This window comes from Ostrea edulis, chromosome 3 (genome assembly GCF_947568905.1).
Source record: "Ostrea edulis chromosome 3, xbOstEdul1.1, whole genome shotgun sequence".
Taxonomy (NCBI): domain Eukaryota; kingdom Metazoa; phylum Mollusca; class Bivalvia; order Ostreida; family Ostreidae; genus Ostrea; species Ostrea edulis.
Window position 1 is genome coordinate 77565144 of NC_079166.1, and position 12500 is coordinate 77577643.

General features: G+C 33.2%; 2 protein-coding genes across 2 annotated transcripts in view; one reads left to right on the forward strand and one right to left on the reverse strand.

Annotated features, from left to right (window-relative positions):
- LOC125677509 (uncharacterized) overlaps nt 1–12500 on the reverse strand; it is a 171474-nt gene that overhangs the window by 115478 nt on the left and 43496 nt on the right. Inside the window, exons 3-7 of the mRNA XM_056161023.1 lie at nt 2474–2578; nt 2299–2365; nt 2004–2218; nt 1802–1834; nt 595–622 (exon numbers count right to left, since the gene is read on the reverse strand). Coding sequence (XP_056016998.1) covers nt 595–622; nt 1802–1834; nt 2004–2218; nt 2299–2365; nt 2474–2578 — 448 coding nt within the window. The remainder of the gene's footprint in view (nt 1–594; nt 623–1801; nt 1835–2003; nt 2219–2298; nt 2366–2473; nt 2579–12500) is intronic.
- LOC125665866 (uncharacterized) overlaps nt 11104–12500 on the forward strand; it is a 1459-nt gene continuing 62 nt past the window's right edge. The window contains exons 1-2 of the mRNA XM_056159086.1: nt 11104–11642; nt 11876–12500. The exon at nt 11876–12500 is cut by the window's right edge and continues 62 nt beyond it. Coding sequence (XP_056015061.1) covers nt 11204–11642; nt 11876–11937 — 501 coding nt within the window. The 5' untranslated portion in view covers nt 11104–11203 and the 3' untranslated portion in view covers nt 11938–12500. The remainder of the gene's footprint in view (nt 11643–11875) is intronic.

Here is a 12500-nt window from a genome sequence, read left to right on the forward strand (position 1 = left end):
TAATCTGTGAAAAAGCTATATTTTGTTGAATTATCAAATAATTTTGTTATTGCATATTGCATTATGAAGCTAATGATGAAAAAAATGCTATTAGGAGGATGTCAGTGAAAATCTTAGTTTCCCTTATTTGGTTTGAAGTCCTCATTGCTACAAGTAAATAATTGTTGAAGTGTATTGTGATACATAGATCGAGTTACATTATTTTACGATTTCATTTTTTTGTGCTTTATGTAGTTTAGGCTTCGCAGCCTAAAATATAGCTTCCGGAGAAAAATCACCATGCTACAATTACGACATCACACCGACACTGAGTCCCAAGGAACAAGGCTACATTCTACATCGTAGGGATAATACCATTCCTCGTATCTCACTGTAGCTACTTCTGTACACTGTATCATGATTGTATTTCGATATGGACGACGAATGTCTTATTGATATTTTATAAACAATGTTTTTAATTTTAATATTTCCAAATTTAGTTATGGATTTGTAGAATTTTCTGTTTCCAAACGTATTTTCCACAAAACATCCATACCCGCAAGTATATAATACATTGTTCAGAGCTTTGTGATTTCATAATGGAAAAATGAATTATCTGGTGGCTGCGTATTTTCTGTCTCAGCTACAAAATAAAAATATTTTGATTAAATATCAAGGTATTTGAGAATGTGCCTTCTCAATCTAATTAGATTGATACTTTCTTAATGAATCTGTTCCATGTTGGAAACCAAACAACAAATTTGTAAAATAAGCTACATGTATGTGAAATGAGATTATTCCGCAATTTCACATAATATCCATTGTTATTAAGCATGGACTGATATATTCAATGTAGAGAGAATACGTTGATTTTTCTACAGCACATATATGAATGATTGATATTTATCAAGGCTGTTTGCAAGTGTACGGGAAAAGTACTTAGAAACATTAGATTTGTTTACTATATGCCCATATAAGTAGTATTGAAATAGTTCATGATAAATATGAAATTTGACTCTCCCTCACATGTCCATTGCTAAAGTTGTTTTCTCTACCACGTCTTCTGTCGAAACGACTGTTCATTACACTATTTGGACAATGAATTATGAATAAAAAGTGAGTTCGATTACTTTTATCTTCCTATAATTTGCATAAAATGTCTAACTTTCACAGTTTGATAAAGATATTCTTTATTTCTATGAGTCTATGAAAATGTCAAAATGATACGGCATAAATAACTTTCAATAGGTAAATCAATGAAAGGTGTTTGTCCCATTTTTGTCTGGAACAACTTGTGATACTAATTTAACAATGTAAGATTTCCTTGTCCTATGTTTAACGTTAAATGTAATATTTCAGGGTTTACCAGAGAGATTTAAAAACGAAACTGTCATGACGGTTGCATTATGATACTTATCATTTACTCTATACTTTATGTTCATCTTTTCTTTCTTAACACTCAGAAAATGCACCATTATCGGTGATCAGGACATTACTTTGCTCGTTGGAGTTTTATCGTGTTTTTATCGGATGTGGCTTGTTAAGGTACTTATTTCTCTTGTTTTCTTTTTGCATTGTCAAGGAATACAATGACCAATACACTACAAACGTATTCGGGATGTACTTTTACGGAACGAATGAAAAACGACTAATTGATACCATATTGTGATCAGTTTTGGACACGACGCAGATTTCAGGATGTTTCATTGAAACTGCAAAATTATCAGAATATGAAATAATTATGGCTGTTTGAAATTCAATCTTCTTATATAAATATTTATATTCATATTTCTAAATGAGCAATACTGAAAAGATCAATTACCTAACAACTCCACCTCCGCCTCCTCTGTATTACCTATAAGAAGAGACACATGTTTATGCAATATTGAGTCATTGACAAATGAGCTTTATTTCAAAAGAAGATAAAATAGAAACCATTGCGGATGAAAATTGTTACACATAACATACAAAATCACGATTTTGTTTTTAAAGTATATTTGTACATAGCATGACAATGATTGTACCTGTTCTCTTCCGTTTCTTTCTCCTTTTCCAGACGTTTCCTATTACAATTCCAATGAAGACCAGAACAGGTAGCAGTACTCCAACAATCACCCCAACAGGTACGGCGTTTGTAGGTAGCGTTGTAGAGTCGTATGTCTCTGTTGTGTTAGAGAAGGTCGTCTCGAAGCTTGTTGTAGAGCTTCCCCAGGTGTCCTCTGTAGTGAACTCCCATGTTCTATCATAATATGTAATAGACATTAAGTATAAACCAAATATACCAATGTATCACGTTATTAATCCATGTTCATAACTTACTTATTTGGACAAGACGGGTCAGCAATATAGCATTTGTAGTCTGTGTTGATTGTCAGGCAGGCGGGATCTAAACAAATTGGAATGGTGTAAATATTCTAAAATACTTCTTGATATCATATCGTGTTCCTGATTGTAAAATTATTAAGATCGTGTTGAATTACACATATTTTCTTACATTTGTATATTGTATTAATCTTGAAATACGTCTCTGGACAGCCTTCAACAAACCCTGTACAACTTCTTTTATAAAGTTCTCCTTCGCTGACTTCCAAACAGTTACCTAATGAGTAAATGTAAATCAGAAAATCAAACGGAGTTATCATAATAACGGGCAGTATACAGTATAACTTAACCTATCCTTTTGTTTAACATAACCTTGCTGCTTCATCTGAATTTCTGTTAATGATGATAAACCGAAAATAACTATGGCTAAAAAATAAAACGCACTAGTCACTAAATGCAGAATAAACACGGACATGGGAGAATCGAAAATCCCCTATTGACGTTAAGAGACGAATTTCTCAAATGTAGAATGCAATTATCAAGAATTAAGAAACGAAAGAATACATATTTATGAACTTATGATTTAATTATCAAAAAACTGTTTCATTGCTTGAATTGTTTTGGCTGGACGCCGTACCGGTGTTATATAATGAGACTATTCCCGGAAGAGTAGCTATATATTGAGAGATCCCCAGGAAGAGTGGCTATATAATGAGACTTCCCCTGGAAGAATGGCTATATAGTGAGACTTCCCCAGGAAGAATGGCTATATAGTGAGACTTTCCCAGGAAGAATGGCTATATAGTGAGACTTCCCCCGGTGAATTCTCACTACATAGCCAGACTTCTGGGGGAAGTCTCACTATAGAGTCAGTTTTCACCCTCTATAATAACCCCCTTTACTTTAGTATCCGGAATAGTCCTCTTCGCTATAATTTACACGTGTTTATTGAAATACAAGCACGGCCAGTGCACGAAGTTATGTTAACAATAAATAGTTTCATATTTCAACATGTTAATCATTATTCTGATATCCGAAGGGCAACATCAATTTGAAGAGTCACAATATATAACCAATGTATATGATCACAATGTAATTAAAGGGATCTGATGTTCTATCATGGTGCGAAATCAGGTTCAGCTAAAGAGGACTGGAGGACCGGGAGGCGTGTACCAATTCTCAGAGGCAATGGGTCTAAAGTGTTTGCCTTTATGCCTTCAGTGTGTGCATGACTACGTCCTGGTGGGGACATGGGATGAAGTCTCTGATGTTATAGAATATACTCCCCTCCGGAAAGTCTACTTTATGCCTGGTCATTTAATTACTTTAGAAGAATTTTGGATAATGGAAGATCCAAATAGACATTTACGACTTATGTTGAAAATTCAAATGTTTTACTCTATTCAATCTTATAGTTCCACTATAATAATACTACTATATAAAAAGGGGGCAACCTTAAGATCAGACTTTGCTTGTTAAAATAACCAACTTAGCATGTTATTATAATAGAAAAAGCACATTGTCTGTGAAATAGGGCACCCCTTGCTTGCTCTCTCTAAAAAAAAAAAACGAAAAAGAGGTACTGAGCTCGTGTCAGATTTGTAATCAATTAAACCTGCCAATTTTATAGATTATTTCCTACCAAAATTTTATTTGTGTGGCACATATGCGTAATTACTTCCTTACACTTATAGTGCTTCTTCTCATTCATGAAACAATGTAATGTTTTAATACAAACGGCACGTGCAGTTGCTCACGTAAGTTTCCGTCATTTTATACAAACTCGGCCTCAGCAACTCGAGTATGTTCGACAATCACCGTTCCCATGTCCGGGTATACGACAAAATTGCGGTTTATACGAAACGTTCATTGTAGGTAAGCTTTCAAACAATATTCCTTTGTTTATTTTGCTGATTTTTTAAGATCTTGAGGATTATATTAGTTTTACCGATATATCATACTTGGTGCATGATTGGATAGTTGAAAGAATACCGTCAGTTACAGCTTGTATGTTGTTTTAACATGTTCTGTTCATTGGCACACGATGTAAAAAATTTTGTCGACAGAGTGAAAGGAATACAAGTTAATGATTGCATGCGTTGGTTTCGCATGCAATTTCTGGCAAATTCATTTTGGTTTTATTGGTCGTCGATAATATTGATAAAAAGTAATAATGAAGAATTAGTCATCCTAATTATTCTGATCTAAACTGCGATATCGTGGACTGTACATACGCGACATATAAATATAATGGATTACTAAGAATTTTGTACATCGATATCATTTGTCAGTAATTACACTTAGTTTCCAAAACATTTCTTAGCTGACACTTAATTCGGTCAGAAATAGTAAATTTTCTATCTATTCCTTATAATGACACAATCACTTGATGACCCCATTGTGTTGTGTGTCCCTTGTATCCAGGGGAAATAAGTAATGCTGCACTGTGAACAATGTATATAATTTGGACCCCTCCTAGAGTCAAAACTCTGCGTTGTGAAATTCACTTTTTTGTACTACCTTGTGTGCTATTTCTCAATATTTCGACTTTGTACATACATAATATATCAGCAAACTAACGGATGTACTTCAAATCATTATGGTAATTTGGCAACATCGTGAAACTAAGCCCTCAACTCTAAGATTATGAAATTTACAATTTTGGTACAGGATTGCTTACTACATCTAAATATTCATTCAGTTTCAATTTAGTATCAATAGCATTGAGTCAGATATTATTTAAATATGCTTTGTACATATATACTATACATATAAAGTTTGGCCCAACGCTCAAGTCAGAATTTCTACCCCGGGGATCTTGACATTTCCACTTTTGGTAGATGCCTTCCTGCTTTATATCACTATAAGTATGGATTTAGTTTTTATTTTAAAGATATACAGAAGTAGAGAAGAGGATCTTTGAAAATTAGTCATTTTTTGACCGTTTTGTTTTTGTTACACCCCTAAGTCCCCGGGACTATAACAGTATTGAAATTTACAATTTATGTCCCCCGGGTCCCTTGTCCAAAATATGCTTCATAACAAATTTGAAAAAAAAATTGGAATGGTAGGTATCAATAAGAAATTAAAAAATAATATTATTCACACATTTAATAACTGATCGTTTTAGCCCTAACCCTGGAATTTCACAATTTTGGCAAAGGACTACCTGTTCCTCCTAGATAACCATTTAGTTTTTAATTTTGTATCAATGGTACTAAAGAAGATGTTATTTAAGGTCATTTATATATAAATTATTAAAATATTTTGAGTTTGGTGAATACATTGTTGAATGCGTGAAAATTCTTAATACAAATTTTAGGGTTGCAATGTTACATAGTGGGATTTTATCTACTCAATTCAATATTGAGAGAGGGGCTGTAGAGAAGGCGACCCTGTTGTACCTTATTTGTTCCTCCATTGTGCAGAGTTTTTTGTAATTTTACTCAAACAAAATAAGGAATGAAAGGTCTTGTGATATGTAATAAGGAATACAAAATAAGTCAATATGCAGATGATACATCACTTGCTCTTGATGGGACACCCAAGTCACTTTTTACAGGGTTATATACCTTAGATTTTTTCTCTAACCTTTCTGATTTAAATGTAAACTACTCAAAAACTTTCAGCATATGATTGGACACAACGGAAGTCCACTGCTCAATCAGAGAACGTGTTACGTTAGATAACGTGCAAAACAAAGGAATTTAAATACCTACAACTGTCACTCGGCCGTGTATCAAATACATAGCCAAACCAATGATGTCATGTGCACAGTTCCGACTCGTATCTGCGTAAAGAAGTGCATTTTATTTACTAAGTACCGTACCATATGTTTAATATTAAACATCTCTTGTAATTCCTTGTTTTATGTTCTATCTATCTCAGATTTAGACAGCTGCGTCAGAACTATTTTCCTCAATTTGGAATTCACCTTACACATGTGGGGTTATTTTTAGACGTAGACTCAACGACTACATGTATTTCATCAATCTCTCACCAGAGGGCGTTACGCTACACTCCACAACATCTCTGTCATCGTCTGATTTACAAGGATTTTGTAAAACAGAGCGTCTTTAAAAATAAAATAAATCTGCATCATTTTCATAAATAAAACATAAAGGAGTATAGCGCACTTGGTATGCAATTTCGCCTACACAAATACTTTTTTCTTTAATATCATTTTATACAAATATCCTGCTATACAATGTCAGTTTATACTTGTGTTAACCCAAATTACTTACTAAATATATCTATATGTTGATAGTATCTTTATTTGATAAGCATAAACATCACCGTGATTATATAGAGTATATAGTAGATGTAACGTAATGGGCATAAAAAAAATTACAAACTGTTGCAAAAAGCCACCATAAACCAGAAATAAAACACTGAAATTGTTTTACTTGAGTAAGACTGTACATAAGTCCATTTGAGGAAATTTGGTTTAAGGTGGCCCTCTTGTTGAAAATGGATAAAATATGAAAAAAATCGTTTTCAAAATTTACCTTGAGATTTAGTAGCCTGTCAAACGTTAAACCTTTAAACTTGCATGTCTGGATGGCCTAGTGGTTTAGGTGATCGGTAATCTTACACTTAAACCATACATTCCGAGTTCAAGTCCAATATTTTCCCTTTTTTTTTTTTTTTTTTTTTTTTTTTTTTGCTTTTCATTTTTTGGGGTCGTTTTCTTGATAGGGTGTGTGTGTGTTATAAATGTAATACATATATTATAACAAACATTAGTAATGTTCATCATAACTTCCAATATTTGCAAGTTACGACTTAAATAAAGGGAATTTATTCCGAGATCACTGTAGTTCTGTTTGTTTACACTAACATGTTCCTGTGTGCACAGGATTTTTAAACCGTAATATGGCTGACAAAAAGCTAAACAAATACTACAGGAAAAAGGGCACAAATGCACAGCATGTAATAAGTAAAAATAAGTCAAGGGAGGAAAAGAACTGTTATACAGTTTGACTTCTCAAAAGTAAATATAAAAACTCATGTAGCAACTGTCATATGATATTTACATGTAGGCAAAACTAAACACTCGAATTATCAACCAAAGGCAACTGAACTGATGAAATCTATTAAAGGTGCTGCAGTTATGTCAGAAAAAGACAGTGACTTAAGTAACACCATATGTAAAAGGGTTGTTGTGTAATATGAATGCACCTAATGAAAATGTTGTACTGTCCATCATTCTAAATAAGAAAATGGTTTATTGATTAATGAACGACTCATATAAATGTCAGTAATGCTAAATTGCGGCAGTTATTTATCTTGGTTAAGGAAATATAAAAAACGTCGGCCTTATATTTAAATCTAACACGCCAGTCTATTATTAGAAACCGGTGTTTTCCATTTAGATTTCTGAGTCGGCCGTTTCGTCAGCAAATGTGCTATACCTCTTTATGAGTTAAAAACACATTGGTAGGTATCGAAACGCTGTATTACGTTAGTGTAACCTCCATATTTATGGAACTATTTTGTCTTGTCAAATGTATTAATTTCACTTTCACTTCGTAGCTATGGACTCTACATAAAAGTACATTAGAAAAACTAGCGAGTTTATAATGATGAAAATCTGACATTACACAAAGAACAGAAACGTGTCTTTCTGTTGGAGTCAAAGACGCTATTTTATCCGTGCGAGATCATGTGGTTAGCCGAACTATTTATCAGAAGATAACAGAGGTGAAAGTGAAGCTTGCGTAGCGCGCCCTCTGGTGAGAGAATGGTATTTCATGGGTTGTAAAGAATATTCTCGCTGCTTTCTTTTTCAATTATACAATTAAGAGATAGTTAACTTTATCATTAATATTTTGAATGATTTGCATACCACATTACGTTACTCTCTGAGCGCAGCCATTTCTAAACAAATTTTAAACAGTAGTTGGAATACGCATTGTCATTGCATAAACATGATGTAATCCAAACAGGGTTGTTTTCTCCATCCGCTAAGGGGCACCACTGAAAGCTACGAAAATCGCACTAAATCTGTCAAGGGTTTGTAGAGAAGCGGAGCGGATCGTAAAGCCTTGACTAGCGAAGATGACTAGATGGGGGTTCAGCAGCTTTTAATTTATTAGGTATTAACTTTTCTGTAGACTTACAACAAATTACAGATCTAAACTACAACATACAGATTTCTAAAATAAAGAACATGCTACAACATTGGAAAAGACGAGTTCTAACACCAATTGGTCGAGTTACAGTGGTTAAAACATTAATTATTCTGAAAATAAACCATTTATTTCTATCACTTTCAACACCGAAAAAGGAGATTATCAATTCAATGAGTAAAGATATTTCTGAATTTATTTGGAATGGAAAATGTGACAAAGTAAAACGTTCTATAGTAACTCAAGACCACCAACATGGAGGTCTAGGAAATGGTGAACTTCAACAATTTTATCATGTTTTTAACTTAATGTTCATGGTTGAAAAGGTTATTGATGGGAAATAAATCCTAGGTAGATATTTTTAAAGCAATTAATGGTCACATTTTTGTTTACAAATTACTTGATTTTGGAGATGCATTTATCTCTGAATGTGTCATTCCAGAAACAATATTTTGTGACAAGATGTTTTTAATTCTATGTTCCATGTAATTGAATCCTTTAACACAAAATTCTACAAGGAAACCTATCCCAGCACTCCTGTGTGGTATAATTCAAATATTAAAGTGGATATGAAAACACTGTTTATCAAAAGTTGGTATATAAAAGGTATAAAACTTATTGATGATTTCCTAGATGACAAAGGGAATCTCTTATCACATAACCTTTTTCAACAAAAAAAAATGATATCCAAGTTTGTATATTACAATATAACAATGTATTGAGTGCAATACCAACTCATCTGAAATTATTTGAAAACAAAGATTTAATCAATAAACCTTTTACACCTTATATTCAATTATATCATAAACCTTTTTGCAAACTAAATGTACTAAATCTGTTTACAGACAGTTAAATGTAAACCATGATATACCTACTTCTGTTTCAAAGTGGAACTTAGAGCTCGTAGCTTATTGAATAGAAATATGTGTTAAGGATGTTGTTAATGTATGTTTTAAGATACCAAGGATTCTACTATATCCAATACTTACAATTTATAGAATTACTATCTTAAAAAAATCAATGTTGTGTCTTTTTATTGTTGTGCCTTTTGTAATGATGAAGTTGAAACAATTCAACATGTTTTCATTGGCAATAAAAAAGTATCTATATTATGGAGCAATCTGAGCATGCACATTTATCAAACAACTTGCCAAGATTCTTGGAATTCTTGTTCTATCTATACCACAAATACAAGGTTGAAAAATGTATTGCGTATTAGAATTTAGAAATACAAAAATTTGAAAATACGTGGCATGTATGGAAAACCCTTATTGACATCATAAAAAATCGTAAGTTTGCTATTTTAAGCAATATTTTTTTTTTACCTTTGAGGCCACATGTACTTTTATTTATTTACTTTGTATTGTTATCATTTTTTCTTCTACAATTACATTAAAGATACAAGCACTTACTAACAAAAGTATAAGTGTGAATATGAAAGTGTGTGAAAGTGGTTAGAAAAAAATGACAAGTGTTCTTTTGTCTTATGTCAATACTTGTGAAATAAAAAAAAATAATAAATGATTAAAAAAAAGATGTTATTCAAGTGTTTTACACGTAAACACTATACCAAATCTAGCCCCGCCCTGGGATCATAACTCCTCCCCAGGGGATCATGAAATGTACAATATTTGAAGAGGCCTTCCTGCGTTAGATAACCATGCATTTTGTTTTTCTTACACAGGTGCGGTTTATAAAGAAGATTTTTTTTTAATTGGACAGAGTTTGCCTCGACCTAACGTCCAGGGGGTGCAGGAGTTCTGAAATTAACAATGTTTGTCCCTTGTCCCAAAGATACTTCATACCAAATTTGAAAAGAAATCGAATGGTAGTCATTAAGAGATTAAAAAATGTCCAATTGTTATCCACGACGATAGACTACAACCAGTTGCAATAGGTCACCTGAATTTACTCAGGTGACTTAAAAAGTAGGTCCAACTCCAAGGTCAAAAGTTGAAACTTCTCGGAATAACAAGGTTTTGTCATAAAGAATCGATATACAAAACATGAGAGATCAACCTTAAGCAATTCAGGAGATAATGAATAGGTCAGGTTTTTAAAAAATAGGTTAATCCTCAAGGTCAAGGTTACAAGTTCCAATTTATCAATGAATAATAAGGTCTTGTCATAAAGAATCTTCATACAAAATATGAAATACCTACCTAGAACAGTTTGATATATTTAGTAGGTTATGCTTGCCATATGAAGTATTATATACAAAATATGAAAAAAAGTCATTTTTTTAAAAGTAGGTCAATTGTCCAGGCCAAGGTCACAAGATCACACATCATAGCATCATATGAAAGGTGTGTATGCTGTAAGAGTGTACATACATAACATGAATGTCCAGGCTTATATACTCCAAGCAATATCTTCAAAGATTTTTCCTACAAGTGTCAGAAAGCTTTCCGGTAAGCTTCTGGTTCTTCAATCAAAGATTTTTAAATGCCCCCACCTAGTTTTGTCTTTTTGTGATTATCTCCCCCTTTAAAAAAGAATGGCATTTTATTTGAACAAGCTTGAATTCCCATCACTCAAGGATGATATATATCAAATTTGATTGCAATTGGGTCAAAAATAAAAATATGTTTGTTTCCCCTCGCCCCGACCGGGTCAAAAAAAAGGGCCCGGGTCAAAAGTTTTTTTGCCAAAAAATTGCGATGTTTTTTGTTGTTTTTTTTTCGTAAAAAAATCGTGTCCGCTCCGTGTCGGTTCTAGACGTTACTTCTGCTTTTTTCGGAAGTTACCGGGATTTATCGATACTTGAAAAAATGGGTGACAGAATAGCGTTGTCGTCTACTGTAAAGATAAAATACAAACACACATCTAAAGTTGTGCCCATAATAGTCAACAGACTCTACAGTTTCTCCAAACACTGTACATGGAATGAGGTTTTGAATGATTTGACAGCGGACGGCGACCATAACATAGACAAGTTGGACGAAGTAACTGTCACCGTGTCGGACAAACTTGCCAACGGTGTAACTTTTGAGCCAGATTTTGAAGAACAGATACAAGTGGTTCACAACTTTGATAAAAAATTGAAATATGTACAATTTGACGTGATAAGAGACTTAGAACCAAATAACAATGTACCAAAAGGTCAAAATCCTCCTACATGTCCTACAGCTTTCGATGTTTTGATGAGAAAGTCCAGCACACTGACAAAGCTCCCTCAAAAGATTGATGAAGCCTCTCCCAGATTTACAGGTAATTTATATGCATTATTATATTTCTATCAAGTAGGTTTGAGATGGTGTATGGCTCATGTCTTAAAGTTATAAATGAGTCTGTCCCACACCATTTCATTTCTTTCTTCAATGTTCCCAAACTTTTGGTCTGGGGAAATTTATGGTAGGGGGTGTAAAAACGGTAAATTCCTAGGGAAGTGCTGCCCAAATTTTTTTCAACATTGGACTTTGTCATTTTTTCACATTTTAAAGGGTCGCAGCTATACATTTGTGAGGGGGTGGACAGGGGTGTCTCCAATTCCCTCGAGATTTAAGAGCCTTGAAGCACACAACAGATAAATATGACTACACTTGCGGGGCAATTTTAGCACCAGAAGGTTTGTATATTTATTGACAATATTGTGATTAAATGACACTAAATAAGACTGGCATTTCTGACAGAACCAAAGCACAAGTATGTTCATTTGTTTATCATCATGATGATCAATATCATAAACAATGGATACATGAACTAAGATGAATATTCACTGTTCAAATCTTTTTAATCAAATGACAAAATGTCAGAAGAACAGAAATTGGATTTGTGTGTTTGTCCACATTCAATCTGTATCCTTGCATTGTTCAAAAATTTAAATGCTTTTTGTAGGCCTTATATACATGTGCAGGATAAAACATGTTTGCATCTACCATGCATATTCCCCTTTTTCACTCTCCAAAAGGACATTCAGTATTAAATGCACAATCTGTGGAAATTATGTTTTTGGCAGCCTTTATATTTACAGTCATTGAATGATAACATCTTTATAATATTTGTATCATTGAAGTAATGGAAGTAGGGATGAATCTTTGAATTTAACCTTGGGTAATCTGAAAAAGA